The 14622-nt window shown below is 44.6% G+C and overlaps 1 protein-coding gene and 1 pseudogene across 1 annotated transcript; one reads left to right on the forward strand and one right to left on the reverse strand.

The window, feature by feature from the left end:
- Window positions 1-6612: 6612 nt before the first annotated feature.
- Window positions 6613-9399, reverse strand: LOC124299375 (zinc finger MYM-type protein 1-like). Its single transcript, XM_046752571.1, has 3 exons — window positions 9235-9399; window positions 8807-8957; window positions 6613-8531 (listed from the first exon to the last, which is right to left on the reverse strand). The coding sequence occupies exons 1-3, from the start codon at window positions 9397-9399 to the stop codon at window positions 6613-6615; spliced, it is 2235 nt and encodes a 744-aa protein (XP_046608527.1).
- A 4181-nt stretch (window positions 9400-13580) lies between these two features.
- Window positions 13581-13761, forward strand: LOC124299401 (uncharacterized; annotated as a pseudogene).
- The last annotated feature ends 861 nt before the right edge of the window (window positions 13762-14622 follow it).

The raw sequence follows: 14622 nt of genomic DNA on the forward strand, positions 1-14622 counted from the left end.
GTTCCCCCGGGCTTACAATTGTTTGCCCGGGGGTTAATACACATAATCCGACCTTGGCTGTAGCGTCGCTTTAGTGCGTTGAATATAAAGTATAAATCAACCTATCATTAACTGAAATTACATAATATAGAACACATGCAGTTCCGAAACTAAAACAGCAAGATAGAAATAGAATGAAAGATTAAGTCTATGGCTAAAATATACTAAAATAATGAACTTCACCCGCACAGGACTGCACGGCGCTACAATTGGCGCTTAACATGGACAATTAGCCTAAACGAGGCCCGCGAGCGGCGGCTCTTCACCTGTTGAGTTGTAATTATTATTAGCGTTAGCTCCAGCGCCACGGCGTACGATTTGCCCTACTCGCCCCAAATGCAGCGTGGCGCACTTCGCGGGCTTGAACCGAAATCCAATCCCACCCGCCGCAGCCTCCACCGCCCCTAGCAGCACCTTCATGCCCTCCGGAGCGTCAGATATTAAGGTCAAATCGTCGGCATAGGCGAGTAGAATGTGCCGATGACCGTGAAGCGCGTAACCCGCGGGGTGGGCCGATGCCGCACGCAGCACCGGCTCCAGCGGCAGGTTAAACGCCGCAGGGCTCATCGGACACCCTTGACGTACTTTGGAAGGAATGATGACGGGGTCCGTGTACCCTTCAGAGGTTCGCACCCGGGTGGAGCAGCCGTTGTACATTTTCTGCAACGGAGACGGGACTCCCACTTCTCGAAGTCACGCCAGATAGCCTCGTGAGGGACCGAGCTGAACGCATTCGACAGGTCCAACCACGCGACCATCACCTGGCGCCCTGACCTACGAGCGTCGGAGAGGATCTCTTACAGCACGAAATTGTGTTCATAGCATCCTTCGCACGGCAGGAATTCCTTTTGCTCCGGACTGAGCCTGTTTTGTGGACGGCACTAATCGCAGCGGAACTTCATCTCGCACCCCTGGTGAAAATGTCACGTGTTATTTATAGTCGGCGTGGCCCCGAAACGCCCCCCACGTCCCCCTTGCCGAGGCGATATAACATTTGTGAATCGGAGCCACCGATTCAGCAGTGCCTTATTAATTAGAGAGCAAGAATAGGGGAGACAGAAAGGATTGGAATCAAAGAAGGTTATCTGAGAAATACAGAAAAGAGAAAGCGACAGTAGGAATGGCCTCTGTTACCTTACGAGAGAGTCGGTAACAGAAGGGGACGATAACTTACCTTTAGTATTGAACTGTAGGCTTGCACCACCAGCTTCGGATATTGACCGCCAGGGGAACAGCACCAGCCTGTCGCGCCTTTGGCCGATCGGACGTGACAGTCGCACCCGACCTCTCACAACGGATGGGTGTTGATGGTAGAGTGATCTCGAAGCTGTAAACAAGGGAACAAGAAGAGAACAGCTCGCGCTATTACCTCGGAGAAACTTCGAGACTTGCGTCAACTCTGGGCTGCCGAGACCGGAGGAACACAATGCTCGCACCGTTGCACTTGCAAATGGCCCTCCCGCAGTTACAGCCCGTTGAGTTTTCACACGTTTAAGTATCGGAGCGTAACCGACCACCGCGGCTTAGTATCGCGAGGGCACCAACAAGTGTTGGTGCGGCGGCACGCCACGGGAAAGGAAACCGGGGGGAGGGATGGATTAACTGGCCTGGTGATGGGCGAGGGTGGCAAAGCAGAGGCGCCTTGCAATCAGAACCGTATGGCCGGGGCACCACTCGCCTCAGGCAGGTCCGCGCGGCGGCGCGAAGACCCCAGAGAGTTCCGATGCAGAAACTAGCGTATCAGATATTAAGGTGTGGCGAAGTAAACTCAAATCGCGTCCTTATAGAGTTTTAAGGACTTTAGTTGAACTTGGTCTGGCTTTAAATACGCGCGCTGAACAGCCATCACAGGCAAGGACTCGTGTAGCCGAGCTGATGAGCGCCGGTCTGTGCCCATGGCGCGGCGGTAGTAGTCCAGTTGGAATGTACAAAAACTTCACGTAGTTCTATTCTGAAATGCGTGAGTGCTGTAAATTTTTTTTCGGCTCAATTGGATCCCGAGAAACGTAGCCTAAAAAATGTGACAAATTTTATTGACGGCCTTGCGAGAAAAAAATTATTTAATATTGAAAACGCTCCATTTCGAGTTGAGAGAAAAAAGTTTCAGACAAAAGTTATAGTTCTTGTCATTTTCTACAAAATTAGTCGTATGTAAAAATTACGTACCGTGGTTGGTTTGGCGGTAAATGGCAATGAATGAAAAACTCGATTGTTTTGTTTTATTGCATTCAGGTCGGCGAATTATCAACCCACATTATTCAAATCCATCATAAAATATAGAACCATCTTTCCTCAAGAGAAGCGCTCAAAATTTGCCCGGCTATGTCATATAGTTTAGAAACAATGATTTTTTTCCCGAAATCCGCCTTTCCTCTATAGTTTACTCCCAGATTACCTGACAGAGTGCAAATAAATCGTGGTGGTAGTTTTTACTACCCTCTATCTCGATCGGATAAAAAAAATTCAATTTTCTTCCAAAATAGCACGTTTTTCGCGGAAATAAAGTTTTTGCTTAGAAATAAATGGTGATAACTTTGTCAATTTTCGAGTTATCGAAATGTTCTCTGGAGATCTGATGAGTCTTTTTGAGATGCTAATTTTGGGAAAAAAAATCATCCCTTAATTTCCATTATAACCGGAGATATTGACATGTTTACCTATTAATTCATTGTTGTTGATGTAAGTAATATTTTCGAATGAATCAAATTCGTACGTGTTTCTGAGACATTCGGGTATGATGTATAATTTGTTTCATATCCCTCCTGTGAATTGATTTCATTTCAACGACGAAATCGCCGCGCTCTCCGGGTCCATTGCACCGGGTCGCGTAATCGCGAGACGCCCGGCCAATCGCGCTTGACTCAGCGTGGCTAAGATTCTTATAATATTATCACAAGCGCGACTACATACATAATTTACATTCCGACTGTACTAATATGTACCGCGAGCTAACCGGTCACGTAACCAAGGCAAGGTGACAAAATAAAAAATAATCTTCCTGGTGCCCAATACTACGATCATACGTAAGGATATTTCGTAAAAATCAGTGAGGGAGACAGGCACCTATTTGTCCGGATTACAATCTCGTGTTTAGCTCTCGCGTTTTCGTTAATTCGTTTTACAAAATGGATCACAACGTGGGGCCACTTGAGGCGTAAAATAAATCTCGCCGAAGATTTCTTCGTGACAGAGATGAGTTCTCTAACGAACTGCGTTCTTTCCGTGTTCAGCCGAATACCGGAAAAACGTGGATTATCAAGCAAGCTGCAGTTTAAATAAGATCCGATAACCCGAAGCCACGCGAATTAATTTTAAACTATAGTGCGCATACGCATGGTGTACCTATAGATCAGACTCACACCGTCGAATCTCGTGTTTACCGGTGAGATTAACCCACGTAAAAGACACACCGATATACTTCTCCCGGGAGTTAGTAGGTGTAAGGTCAACGTCGCATGTGTGCGTGAGAAGAGATACGCGCGTCAACGTTGCCTGGACAAGGCGTCACACATACAACCCTGCGAATAACATCTGACAATGAGCCGGCGCAGCTGAATCGAAGAGCAAATTTCCCATCCCACACCCATCTAAAAAAAAAAAATCCTTTCAACCAATTGTTTGGTGTGTAAGCGTGCAGTGGATCTTACAGTCCTCTGCATTTTCATATATTGCACTGCTACATCGCAGTTTTGACTGAAGAAAACGCTGGCAAAGAAAAACCCGCGCGTATGAGCGAATCATTTTGTGTGAGTGCGCGTAGAAACAACACAGGTCTGCAAAAAAATCCTCCTTCAAATGAAATATTACAGATACAAAGGTTTTAATTTACTGAATCTATAGGTACATGTTTTCCATTTGTTGCTGTGACGTATAAATTACGTTATATGATTTTTTTTATTGTACAAAATGCAAAATTCGTTTTGTTTTGTTTTTGCATTTACACTGCTTTCACCTATTTAAATAATGTCTGTATGTAAGTGCATACAAAACTAGTTCGAACTGATAGAAATAGAAAGAAAGATATCGTCTTAACGGTGTTTTCACACCTCTGAAATGTATGTAGAGCCAATGTATGCGACTGTGCAGTTCTTGTTGTAAATTCGTGAAAAGAAAGATAACTACGTAATATCTAGAATTATACTAGTAGATATATTTTCTGACGATTTTAATTTTTAAATTTTTCAACTTCACAACTTTTTTTCATAAATATCGATGCTATCATTAGTGTATTATTATAAATTGTGAGCAAATATGGCATTTTCTTGCAAAAAACATTACGTAAAAAGTATACGTCGTACACATTTTTTATTACTATATTTCGATACAAGAGCATCAAACTTATTATAATTATATACAATATAATATGGAGAATCAAAAGTTTTTGTTTTTGCAGACCAGTGTAATAAACGCCGAACGATCCGCGGCATAGCCGCGTTGTTTATGTTTTCACCGGACTCGACAAAAGAAGGGTATCGCTGTTACCATGCCGAACGGCGAACCCAGAAGGTAGAGGAAGGGGCAAGGGGAGGTAACGCCACAGAGTCGAGGCCGTAAACACGGTATAACGTATACACGCGTCTTGCTCGAGCCCGCCCAACACCCCGCGGTCCCCGCTTTCATCCAGCTGACCGACTACGACGCTCGCTCAAACGAGCAGGCTCCGCCTCACAACAAAAGCGTGACTTAGTTCTTCCAAGGCAGCTGACCAGGTCAGTAGGCGCTGTGAGGAAGACACGAACGATTCGAACACGGTCTCGTGCAAGGAAAGATTCAGAATCTTCTGTGTTGACTCAACAAGTAAGCGCGTTAGAACACGCAGTAACGCAGACCGACGAATAATACCAGTGATTCACTGTCGAGTGAAAATTCGACGGAAAATTTGACGGAAATACTAGCCGCGGCTCACGCCAGCGGGGAGAGAACCGCGACCGCGAAATACGAGAAGTCGAACGTCGGCAGGCGGTCAGCCTGATACAAGAACGCGCTGCCGAGAACCGCGCTGCATCTCAAACGACACAGCGTCGAGATTTGTATCGTTTTCCACGCGCTGCGCGAAACGACGAACCACCGCGTCAACAACCAAGGCCGTCATTCAACGCACGTGCGTCCGCGCCGCCACAACCGACCCCGAACAGTCAAAACTCGGCGTATCGCCCGATTCGTAACTTCGCAAAACTCTCGCGCGACTGAAATCTAACGTTTCCATCCGAAGACCTCGCGCCGGAAGATTTTCTACGCGACCTCGAGCGTAGAGCGATCGCCGAAAATCTCACAGAAGAGCTTTTATAAGCGATTCTAGCTCTACTGTGTGGTACTAAAGGTACTAAAACGTTTCTAAATGAATAATACTCTATCTACGTTACGAACGTTACCGTAAAAGTTATTTTTCTGTCGAGCAAAACTTGTATTCCAATTGCTTGACCATTCGAAAAAAAAATATGCGAATAAGCGAAGAAATGCATAGGACTGAAAATACACCTCTCAACAAGGCCTACATCTTTGGTGGATACATGTCGAGATACATGTTTCGTCAGAAAACTCATATTTACCGAGATATTCAGCGAAAAGAACTTTTTTGTTCTGAAAAAATGCTTCAGAGGTCATAACGATAGATTTAAAAAAATTTTTTTTTTTTTGGTGAGCTTTTGTGTAACATTTCTCACAAATACGAGCATCGAATTTTAAGTGGGTCGATTCCTTCGAGACATAGTTTAAATATTCGAGTTATTTTTTACCAGGCTTCTGCGTTGCATTCGGCATGGAAAGAAGTAATTGAAAAAAGATCACTGTCCCGATCGGATTATTCCATCACATACATAAATTGATGGGTGACCCTTCCCTTAAGAAAGGCTACTTGTTGGAATTGTTTAGAGCGAGGACACCGATCAGACCATTGCACAATACCGATGGTCGAACGCTGCTTTAGGTGCAATAAGAAGGGCGTAAACAACGCATCCTGCAAGTGCCCACTCAACAAAGACTCGAAACCATAAACTAAGACGGCCCGGCAAACCCGCAGTTGACTTGCTGGAGAAGCGAAAGGCTTCTCCGAAAAAAAAAACGAAGGTACAGCACCGAGTCAAAATCTGCTGTATACGCGAAGCGATTCATGTCAGAAACACCATCAGCACAATTGACCATAGTCGAAATGCCTGAAGTCCACTCAACACCGGTGAGCCCGGGGGATGAACGTTCCGACGACGTACGTTCCAACTCACACGGACGTACTCAAACGGAGCACAACAGTCGCGCAACAGCGACAAAGAATTCGGCAAGCCAAAGATCACTTCAAGCCAAAATTCACCTTTGGCGGCACGAAAGTACCGGCATGTTGTCCACTGCGCAGGGGCGGTTTACGAAAACGGGCGCCCTAGGCCTGACGAAATTAGCGCCCCCTCTCCCCTCTCCATAAAATAGTTGAAAAAGCATAGGCTAGAATAAATAATTTTTATATTTCAAAAATAATTTAACGGAAACAGAATTTCAATCATACATATATTATGTAGGTTTGTGGGTAGGAATGGAGCACATATATATTTTATATTGGCGATATTGACGTTTGAGTGGACCCGATTAAAACGTTCGCTTTCTCGCTTTTAATCTTGCAAATTTATCGATGATTGCATCGGTCTCTGCCATATCAACAAGCTCTGAATTCGACGATAAAAACGCGAGACTAGAGAGACGATTCTGACCCATCGTATTCCGTAAATAATATTTCACTCTTTTCAACGTCGAAAAGGAACGTTCCCCTGTAGCATTACTGGAGAAAAGCGTGAGATACATTCGAAAAACGATATCCATATTGGGGAATGTAGCAACAATATTCTTCTCGCGAATGATCATCAAACATTTCCCAATGTTGATTTCATCCTCCGTCAATCTGATTTCCCGGATAAAATTCCGGAAATGTATGCATTCTTCACCAAAATCGTTGTCGAGATCGGTGGAGTATGTCGTTCGTAAATCTTCACATTGTGTGATGATCTCTGCATCCGTGAGTGATGGCAAACGACTGAGAAAGCCAAAGCGAGCGTTGACATTTTTGTAGGCGAGACTTCTTTTTTCTAATTCGCTTGACAATCGATCGAGTATGACGAGAAACGTTTTTATACGCATGTTTTGTTTTCCGTCCAATATCGCTTCATTACCGCTTACCTCGTCAAATCGAGCGGTCCTTCTTCTGCGTCGTTGATTCTCATGCGCATATTCGTTGCATTGAGATAGCTCCTTTGCTTTCTCTTCATAATCGTCGAAACGATCACGCAAACCGACAACAAATGCTTGGAGGGCATCATACAGTTGTACAAGTGTTGTCAAATCGATGTTAACGCGCTGGAGACTTTTATTCGTTTTTTCGAAACGCTCCAAGATATCGCTCCAAGTCACAGCCATTATGGCGGTCTCCAGCAAACCAAATTGTTGCGACAATCCTTCGGCTTCGGCTTTTGTGGATGGCTTTTCGGAACCATTTTCCGCAATATCGTCGAGGGCGTCTCGCAGACTCTCCCACGATCTTACGAGTGCTCGACATGCTTCCGCTCTAGCTGACCATCTTGTGCCAGACAAACTTTTGGGCAAGAGCATTCCAGGCTGATTTTCGACCTTCGATTTTATTTGTCCCCACCTGGACGTAGCTGCACTCAAGAATGTGTAGACGTGTTGCACGAACATAAAAAATCTGGTCGCTCTCGAACAACAATCAGCAGCTGCTTGACCTACTAAATTAAGGGAATGCGCTGCGCACGGGACGTAAATCGCCAAAGGATTACGTTCGATAATTTTGGCTTGTACCCCACCGTAACAGCCCGACATATTGCTCGCATTGTCGTATGATTGTCCACGGCAGTCCTTTATGTCGATATCTTTGTTGAACAATACCTGCATAATCGCCTGCTCTATCTCAGACGCGTGGTGACCTTCAATAGGTATAAATTGCAAAAAACGTTCTACGGGCTCTCCGTTTTTGCACACGTACCGGATAATGAACGTCAACTGATCCGAATGTGAAATGTCGGGAGTCGAATCTACACTTATCGCATAATACTTGGAGGCTTTTACATCCGAAATCAATTTTTTGAGTAGATCAACATATATCATCGCAATGAATTCTTCGCAAATATCCTTAGAAAAATACGATACGTTTCCTTTTTCTGGATTTCCGAACCGATCGATGTGATTTTGGAGAAATGGATCGTTACGAGCCATCACTTCACGAATACCCAAATAATTGCCATTGCTGACCGATCCAAATTTCTCTTCTGTTTCTCGGAAAGCCAAGCCTCGCGTTGCAAGAAACTTTATCGCAATTATAACGCGAGTCAGTACTTGTCGCCAGTAATTACATTCTTGAATGTATTGCACATGTAACTTGCTATCAATCTTTCCCAATAAATTTCCTCGCAGTACATGCTTTTGTGTATTTTCTCGATGACCAAGACTTCTCTCATGCTCAGCTATTCGCACATCATTCTTCCAGTCGTTGAAGCCTTCTGTAAACGCGTTTACTGATGTCGAGAATAGCATACAAGGTATGCAATACACGCAACCTTTCGAGTGCGAATATGTTAACCATTCTCGTCGGTGCATTTCACCATTTGATGTTTTTTGAAAAAATATTTGCGCAGTACAATATCTTGTTTTAGACCCATAAACGCGTTATAAACGCGTTTTGAAGCCCGAAAATTCTTCAATCTCGGATCCTCTTGCTCCAACGGATTTCGTAAAATGAAATCAATCATTTCTGAATTTCTTTTTGGCCACAAACCAGGGTCAGTAAGAGAAAAATCACGATCGTGACCATCGGCACGAGTTTCAGCTGCAGAAGTCACTGAATTCGTAACTTCGTCGATTATTTCCTCCTCCTCAGCCTCCTTTTCATTTTCGACAATAGATTCTACTTGCAAACGCGATATTTGCTGAAATCAGGAGAATGCGGGAAAAAATTGCAGGATATGGTAAGACAGGAAATATACATTGATAAGGGTTTTGGAACCAACTAGAATGGTTGCCTCGTTATTTTGGCCATTTTTGTGTTTGGGATTCACAGGATTTTTTCCCCAGATTCATCTTTTACAAGTGATGATAATTAATTATTTCAAATTTTATTCAAACGTTGGCGAAAGAAAAATAAAAAATAATTTCGAATAACAGTCTAATACGTATATTAAATTATCAGGGTACGTCGATATTTACCTCGCCCGTCGAATCTTCAGTTGTAGCAGAACTTGATGTTTGCGCCGTTTCTTGAACTGTTTCCCGATTGATGAAAAAAGTATCAATTCGCGGAATTTTTTGGGTTATGAGCGACTCTTTCTCCTCTTTCTCTTTTGTCAATTTACGGCGCTTGGCGCCACTCATTTTATTGACGCTCATTTGTCCAGCTGTCCGTTGTACTACAATGTAGGGACTGTAGGTTGGGAAATTTGTTCGCAGAAATGTTTGACAACAAAAATGAATTGAGCACGAAAAAACTTAAATTCGCTTGTCAGGATGTGTCGCAGTGGGCGTACGATTGGTATTGGTGCATAAGAGAAGAGGGCGCGCAAACTTGCGAATTTCGCCGGCCCGGGGCACCCCCTTCTGCCACGGCGCCAGGATGTGTCACAATGGGCATACGATTAGTATTGGTGCATAAGAGAAGGGGGCGCGCAAACTTGCGAAATTTCGCCGGCCCGTGGCGCCCCCTTCTGCCACGGCGCCCACGGCGCCCTAGGCTCGGGCCTAGCGGGCCTAGTGCATAAACCGCCCCTGCCACTGCGAGAGAAGGTACCAAAACACGCGAGGGAAATAATCTTGACTGTACCAGAGCAACCTTCAACAGGCTCGGCAATCTTGTATGCAATCGTATTAATCGGTGGAAAAACATTTCTCGCTTTCGGCGATACATGCGCAAATTTCTCCTTCATGCATAGAGACGTATATGAGTCGATAAAACGCCACGCGATGAACACGGAAAAGAAGACACAATCGTAACACCAGTGACCTTGGCCGACTATTAGTGAATTGTTCCGCAGGTACACAAATCATTTATGATTAACGTTGCGAATGAGGCTGGCACCCAGTGGTTCTCGATCATGGAGCAATTGGTTGACGAGATTATACTCTGCATGGACTTTTGGCTCAACTGGGGTGTACGAATTTACGATGACAATACGTGAAACTTCGGAGTGTCATCTGTGAAGATTTCGTTCAAGATGTACAAGGTACCTGTCGGCGTGGCCGCTACCGAACATGCAATCAATCCTGGATGCTCTTTACGAACCAATATTTACTTCCACCATCGATTTGAGCGAAGCCTTTCACCAAATCCCAATGGATCCGGAATCGCAGCCTTTGACAGCCTTCGTTCTCGAAGGCAAAGGCTTGTTTCAATACAAAAGGATGCCATACGAACTTTGCGGAGCATAAACGACGTTCCGGGAGCTTATGGACAAGCTTAGGGAGAAAATTCGACAAAAACTGATCACGATAGACCGCGAAGATCTGATAGCCAAGATATTCGTCTATCTCGACGATTGGAACATCGCCGCAGGGACCTTCAAAGACCATATTCTACTTCTGAAGACGCTGTTCGACGTTCTAATCGAAGCGAAACTCAAAGCCAACCCGGAGAAGAGCCAATTCGCAGTGCCTGAAGACAAATTCCTTGGATTTAACGTCGACAAAGATGGCCTACGACCAGACCCGGCTAAAATCGCTCCATTAAATAACATTGAAAGACCGGGGGGTCAACTCTGAGAACTAGAACAGAAGTTACCATTCGTACTTTACACCGATGCTTTCGATGCAGAAATAGGAGCAGACCGCATCCATCGTGGACCGGACAAAGAACACCTGATTCACTGTCTCAGCAGAGCATTAAAAGGTGTCAAGATAAAATACTCGACGACGGAGGAGTGCTTGGCTATCGTATGGGCAGTCGACGGCAAGCTACGTTGCTATCTCGAGAGAACACCATTTCGAGTTGTGACGGATCACAACTGCCTGAAATCCCTTATGTCCATAGAAAATCCGACTACCCGACTTTCCCGGTGGGTACTGAAGCTCTTGGCGCATAAGATCACGATAGAGTATCGTAAAGGCTCGGAAAATGAGGCCCCGGATTACCTAACTCGGAAATTTTACAATCCGTCGCGACACCCGACAGATTGCATCTTATGCAATCAAACTCACGGATCGGCAGAAAGATCGAACTTGTGAAGAAGAAACCGAGCGTATGCCCGGAATTTAAGATCGAAACCGATGGAAGGCTGTATTACTGCCACCCACACCCGTTGAAAATCATCCTGGGACAGAAGACGGCCTGGAACATGGTCGTTACAGAAGAAGAAATTCTTCCGATATTGGAGAAAAATCATTTCCCAATCAACGCGGGTACTAAAAAAAGTATCAGCGTATCCGAGAGTAGTATTACTGGCCTGTCATTTACGAAGACGTCAACGAGTTCGTCTCGCAATGCCACACCTGCCTAAAGAAAAAGGCCGATCACTCGAAGAAACGAGGATACTTGTGCCTGACGGAATTTCAAACCTCTTGGCATAGCATCTCGATCGATATCGTAGGACCGATGCCCAGGTCGAAAAGTTTAGTTGCTAATTGGTCCCCCAAATTTTGCTTTTGTTGCTCCTGTAGTTTCGCCGAAATTGAGGGCGATGTCAAGTTTAAATAAAAATTTCTTCGTGCTCCAGTATTTTATCAACGATTATCGTCTGATTGAGTTTTGAGGGTCGACGACGCGCTAGATTCATGACATTAAATCAAAGTTCACGACAAGAGATTCTAAGATACTGGAGCTGATGCGGAGGAGAGCACAGAAAAATCAGCAGTTGAGGGAAAATACTAATCGAGTTCGGCAGGGATAAAAAACGCCGAAAGAACGCTGGTTTCATTGATTAAGACTGGACGGCAAAGATCAGTAAGGAGCCGCTGGAGTACATTGTAACACCGCCACACTTGAATCTATCCAACCTCCTGTATCAAATATCACCGTCAAAACATAGCAGACATCAAATGAAAAGCGAGTGCAAAATGTATATATCGCGTACATCGAATCGAATATCACGGCACGACATGTCGACGGCACTCCTTGTGGTATCGATCAAAATTATCGGATTATTGAATCACTAGTACCTAGAATCATGTTCCCTTCAAATAATGGATTCAAAAACTAATCTACGTGGAAAGTGCCGGGGAGGTAATATAATCATAAACAGAGAATGCTTTAGACAATACATGGTTATCTGTTCTTTCTAAAGTCTCACGCTGCTTTTGGGACCGAAACATGCAAACATGCGGTCCATCGGCCCCCTCAAGGTGCTGAGGGTCTAGAATAGCCCTCAGTCTTTTCGCGATATGAGTCAAGTAAAAACGGTCCTTCCTCGTACGTTTAAAATAAAAGCCAAAGTAGAGATTGGTTGAAAAATCGGTCCACTTGGACATAATTCCAGGGTGCGATTTTATTTTGGGCTTATGGGGAGAAGGGAGGGTGATCAGAAGTGTCGATCTCGATCTTCCGAACAATGGTTATTACCATTTTTATCCTATCGATATTTGTTGAGTTAGACTGTAAATAGGGGTAAAAAACGTTTCTTTTTTTTAATTATCTCGTGTATTATCATGATTATCGTAAAAATGGTGGGGAACGATCAGGTAGGAAATTTTATTTCCTCCAACTTTGTTCCTTACCATTTGCACCCTGGGATCAATATTTTCAAACTTACACTTAAGAATATATTGGCTTTACGTTCTCAATCGAAAGTGAATCACATCAACATTGAATACTTTATGATAAGACGAAAATAGGAAAGAAATCAACCACAATACAGATGATAAGAAAATCGAATCTGAATAATAATGATGTCCAAAAAATATCGGTAAATTGTTTAAACAAAAGATTGTTTAAGAAAGTTTCGGGGAATACTTTTTTTGGTCATCTGAAATGAATTCGTTGATTCTTTTAATAACGCATGAGTCTTTGAAGAACTTTCTTTTATTTTTGATAGTTCTGCTTTCGAAAATTTGTAAAAGCTTAGCAAAGTCTTGTATGACGGTGATCTCACAATAATTGTTCAGAAAATACAGCGTGCTAAAGTACATTTTTGCAGATGCAGAAATATTAAGTGTCATCAATGGAAATCTCGACTTCTGAGATTTTCAGAAATATGAGCCATATCCGTTTTTGAGTTACAGGTCGGTACTGCGGGCCGTCTTTTTTATTTATTTTTATTATTTATTCTTTTTTATACTACTTTGTCTTCTTTTAGTTTTAACAAGTTGCATGTACTCCAGGATTTAGTGCACCCCTCCTTTATCTCTACTTATACTTTTTCCTCTGCACATTCTGGTCCTTGGAGTGCATGCAACTCAACTTTTATTGCTCAAACCAAAGATGTATGTTCCTTTTATTTTATTATCATTTTATCTTTTTATTGTATTTACTTTACACTCTACAATTTTATATTATATTCTTTAAGCCACCGCCTGGGGCGGAAGTTGTAACTATATTACCCCCGGGCAAACTATTGTAAGCCCGGGGAAACATTGTTTGTCTAATTAAACGCCTTTTATCTGTTCTTATCAGCTTAATATCTGATACGCTCCCCATTGGGGAGCCAGTATATTAATCTGATTTTTGGAAGGTGGTGGAGTGTCAGGGGCTTGCTTCGGCTTCGCCGCGGGTCGACCTTACATTGCAGTACCGTAGGGAGCGGGCCCACTAGGACTTTAATATCAGAGCACTCCGCCACCTTCCAAAAATCAGCAGTTAGGATAGCTGATTTTTAATTTTTTGATTTTTTAGACTTTTATTTTTGAACTTTTTTTTACTTTTTTATACGGTTTTATTTATACACCCGTTGAGTCGTATAACGGCTGCTCCACCCGTGTGCGAACGTCTGAAGGATACACGGACCCCGTCACCATCCGCTCCGGAGTGCATCAAGGGTGCCCGATGAGCCCTGTGGCGTTTAACCTGGCACTGGAACCGGTGCTGCGTGCAGCATCGGCCCACCCGGCGGGTTACACGCTGCACAATTTGCTAGCTTACGCCGACGATCTCGCGTTAATATCGGACACTCCGGAGGGGATGGCGGCGCTGCTGGAGGCAGTGGACGCTGCGGCGGGTGGGATTGGACTTCGGTTCAAACCCGCGAAGTGCGCCACGCTCCACATGGGGCGTGGGCGCGGTGGCCGGGTTCTTCCCACCCGCTTCACCCTCCAGGGTCAGGAAATGACGGCTCTGGCAGAGAGGGAGCCCTACATGCACCTGGGGATCCCGACTGGCTACCAGGTGAAGCAGACCCCGCTGGTGACGGTCCAGGAGCTGGAGCGCGACCTCCGAGCCGTTGACGAGTCCCTCCTCACCCCGTGGCAGAAGGTTGAGACGGTGGCAACATTCATATTGCCCCGTCTTGACTTCTCGTTGCGGGGAGCACACGTGGAGAAGGGTCCTCTGACGGCAACCGACAGGCTAGCTAAGCGCCTGGCGAAGTCCTGGCTAAACCTTCCCCAGAGAGCTAGCGCGGAGGTGGTCTTCCTCCCTCCCAGTAGGGGGGGATGCGGACTGCTTCCTCTGGCAGACCT

The sequence above is a fragment of the Neodiprion virginianus genome, chromosome 2 (genome assembly GCF_021901495.1).
Source record: "Neodiprion virginianus isolate iyNeoVirg1 chromosome 2, iyNeoVirg1.1, whole genome shotgun sequence".
Classification (NCBI taxonomy): domain Eukaryota; kingdom Metazoa; phylum Arthropoda; class Insecta; order Hymenoptera; family Diprionidae; genus Neodiprion; species Neodiprion virginianus.

Coding starts and splice junctions, on each gene's coding strand:
- LOC124299375 (XM_046752571.1), bottom strand. CDS start 9,399: ATGAGTGGCGCCAAGCGCCGTAAATTGACAAAAGAGAAAGAGGAGAAA. Junction 8,958..9,234: donor CTGAAGATTCGACGGGCGAG/GTAAATATCGAC, acceptor TCCTGATTTCAG/CAAATATCGCGTTTGCAAGT. Junction 8,532..8,806: donor TTTTTCTCTTACTGACCCTG/GTTTGTGGCCAA, acceptor ACGCGTTTACAG/AAGGCTTCAACGACTGGAAG.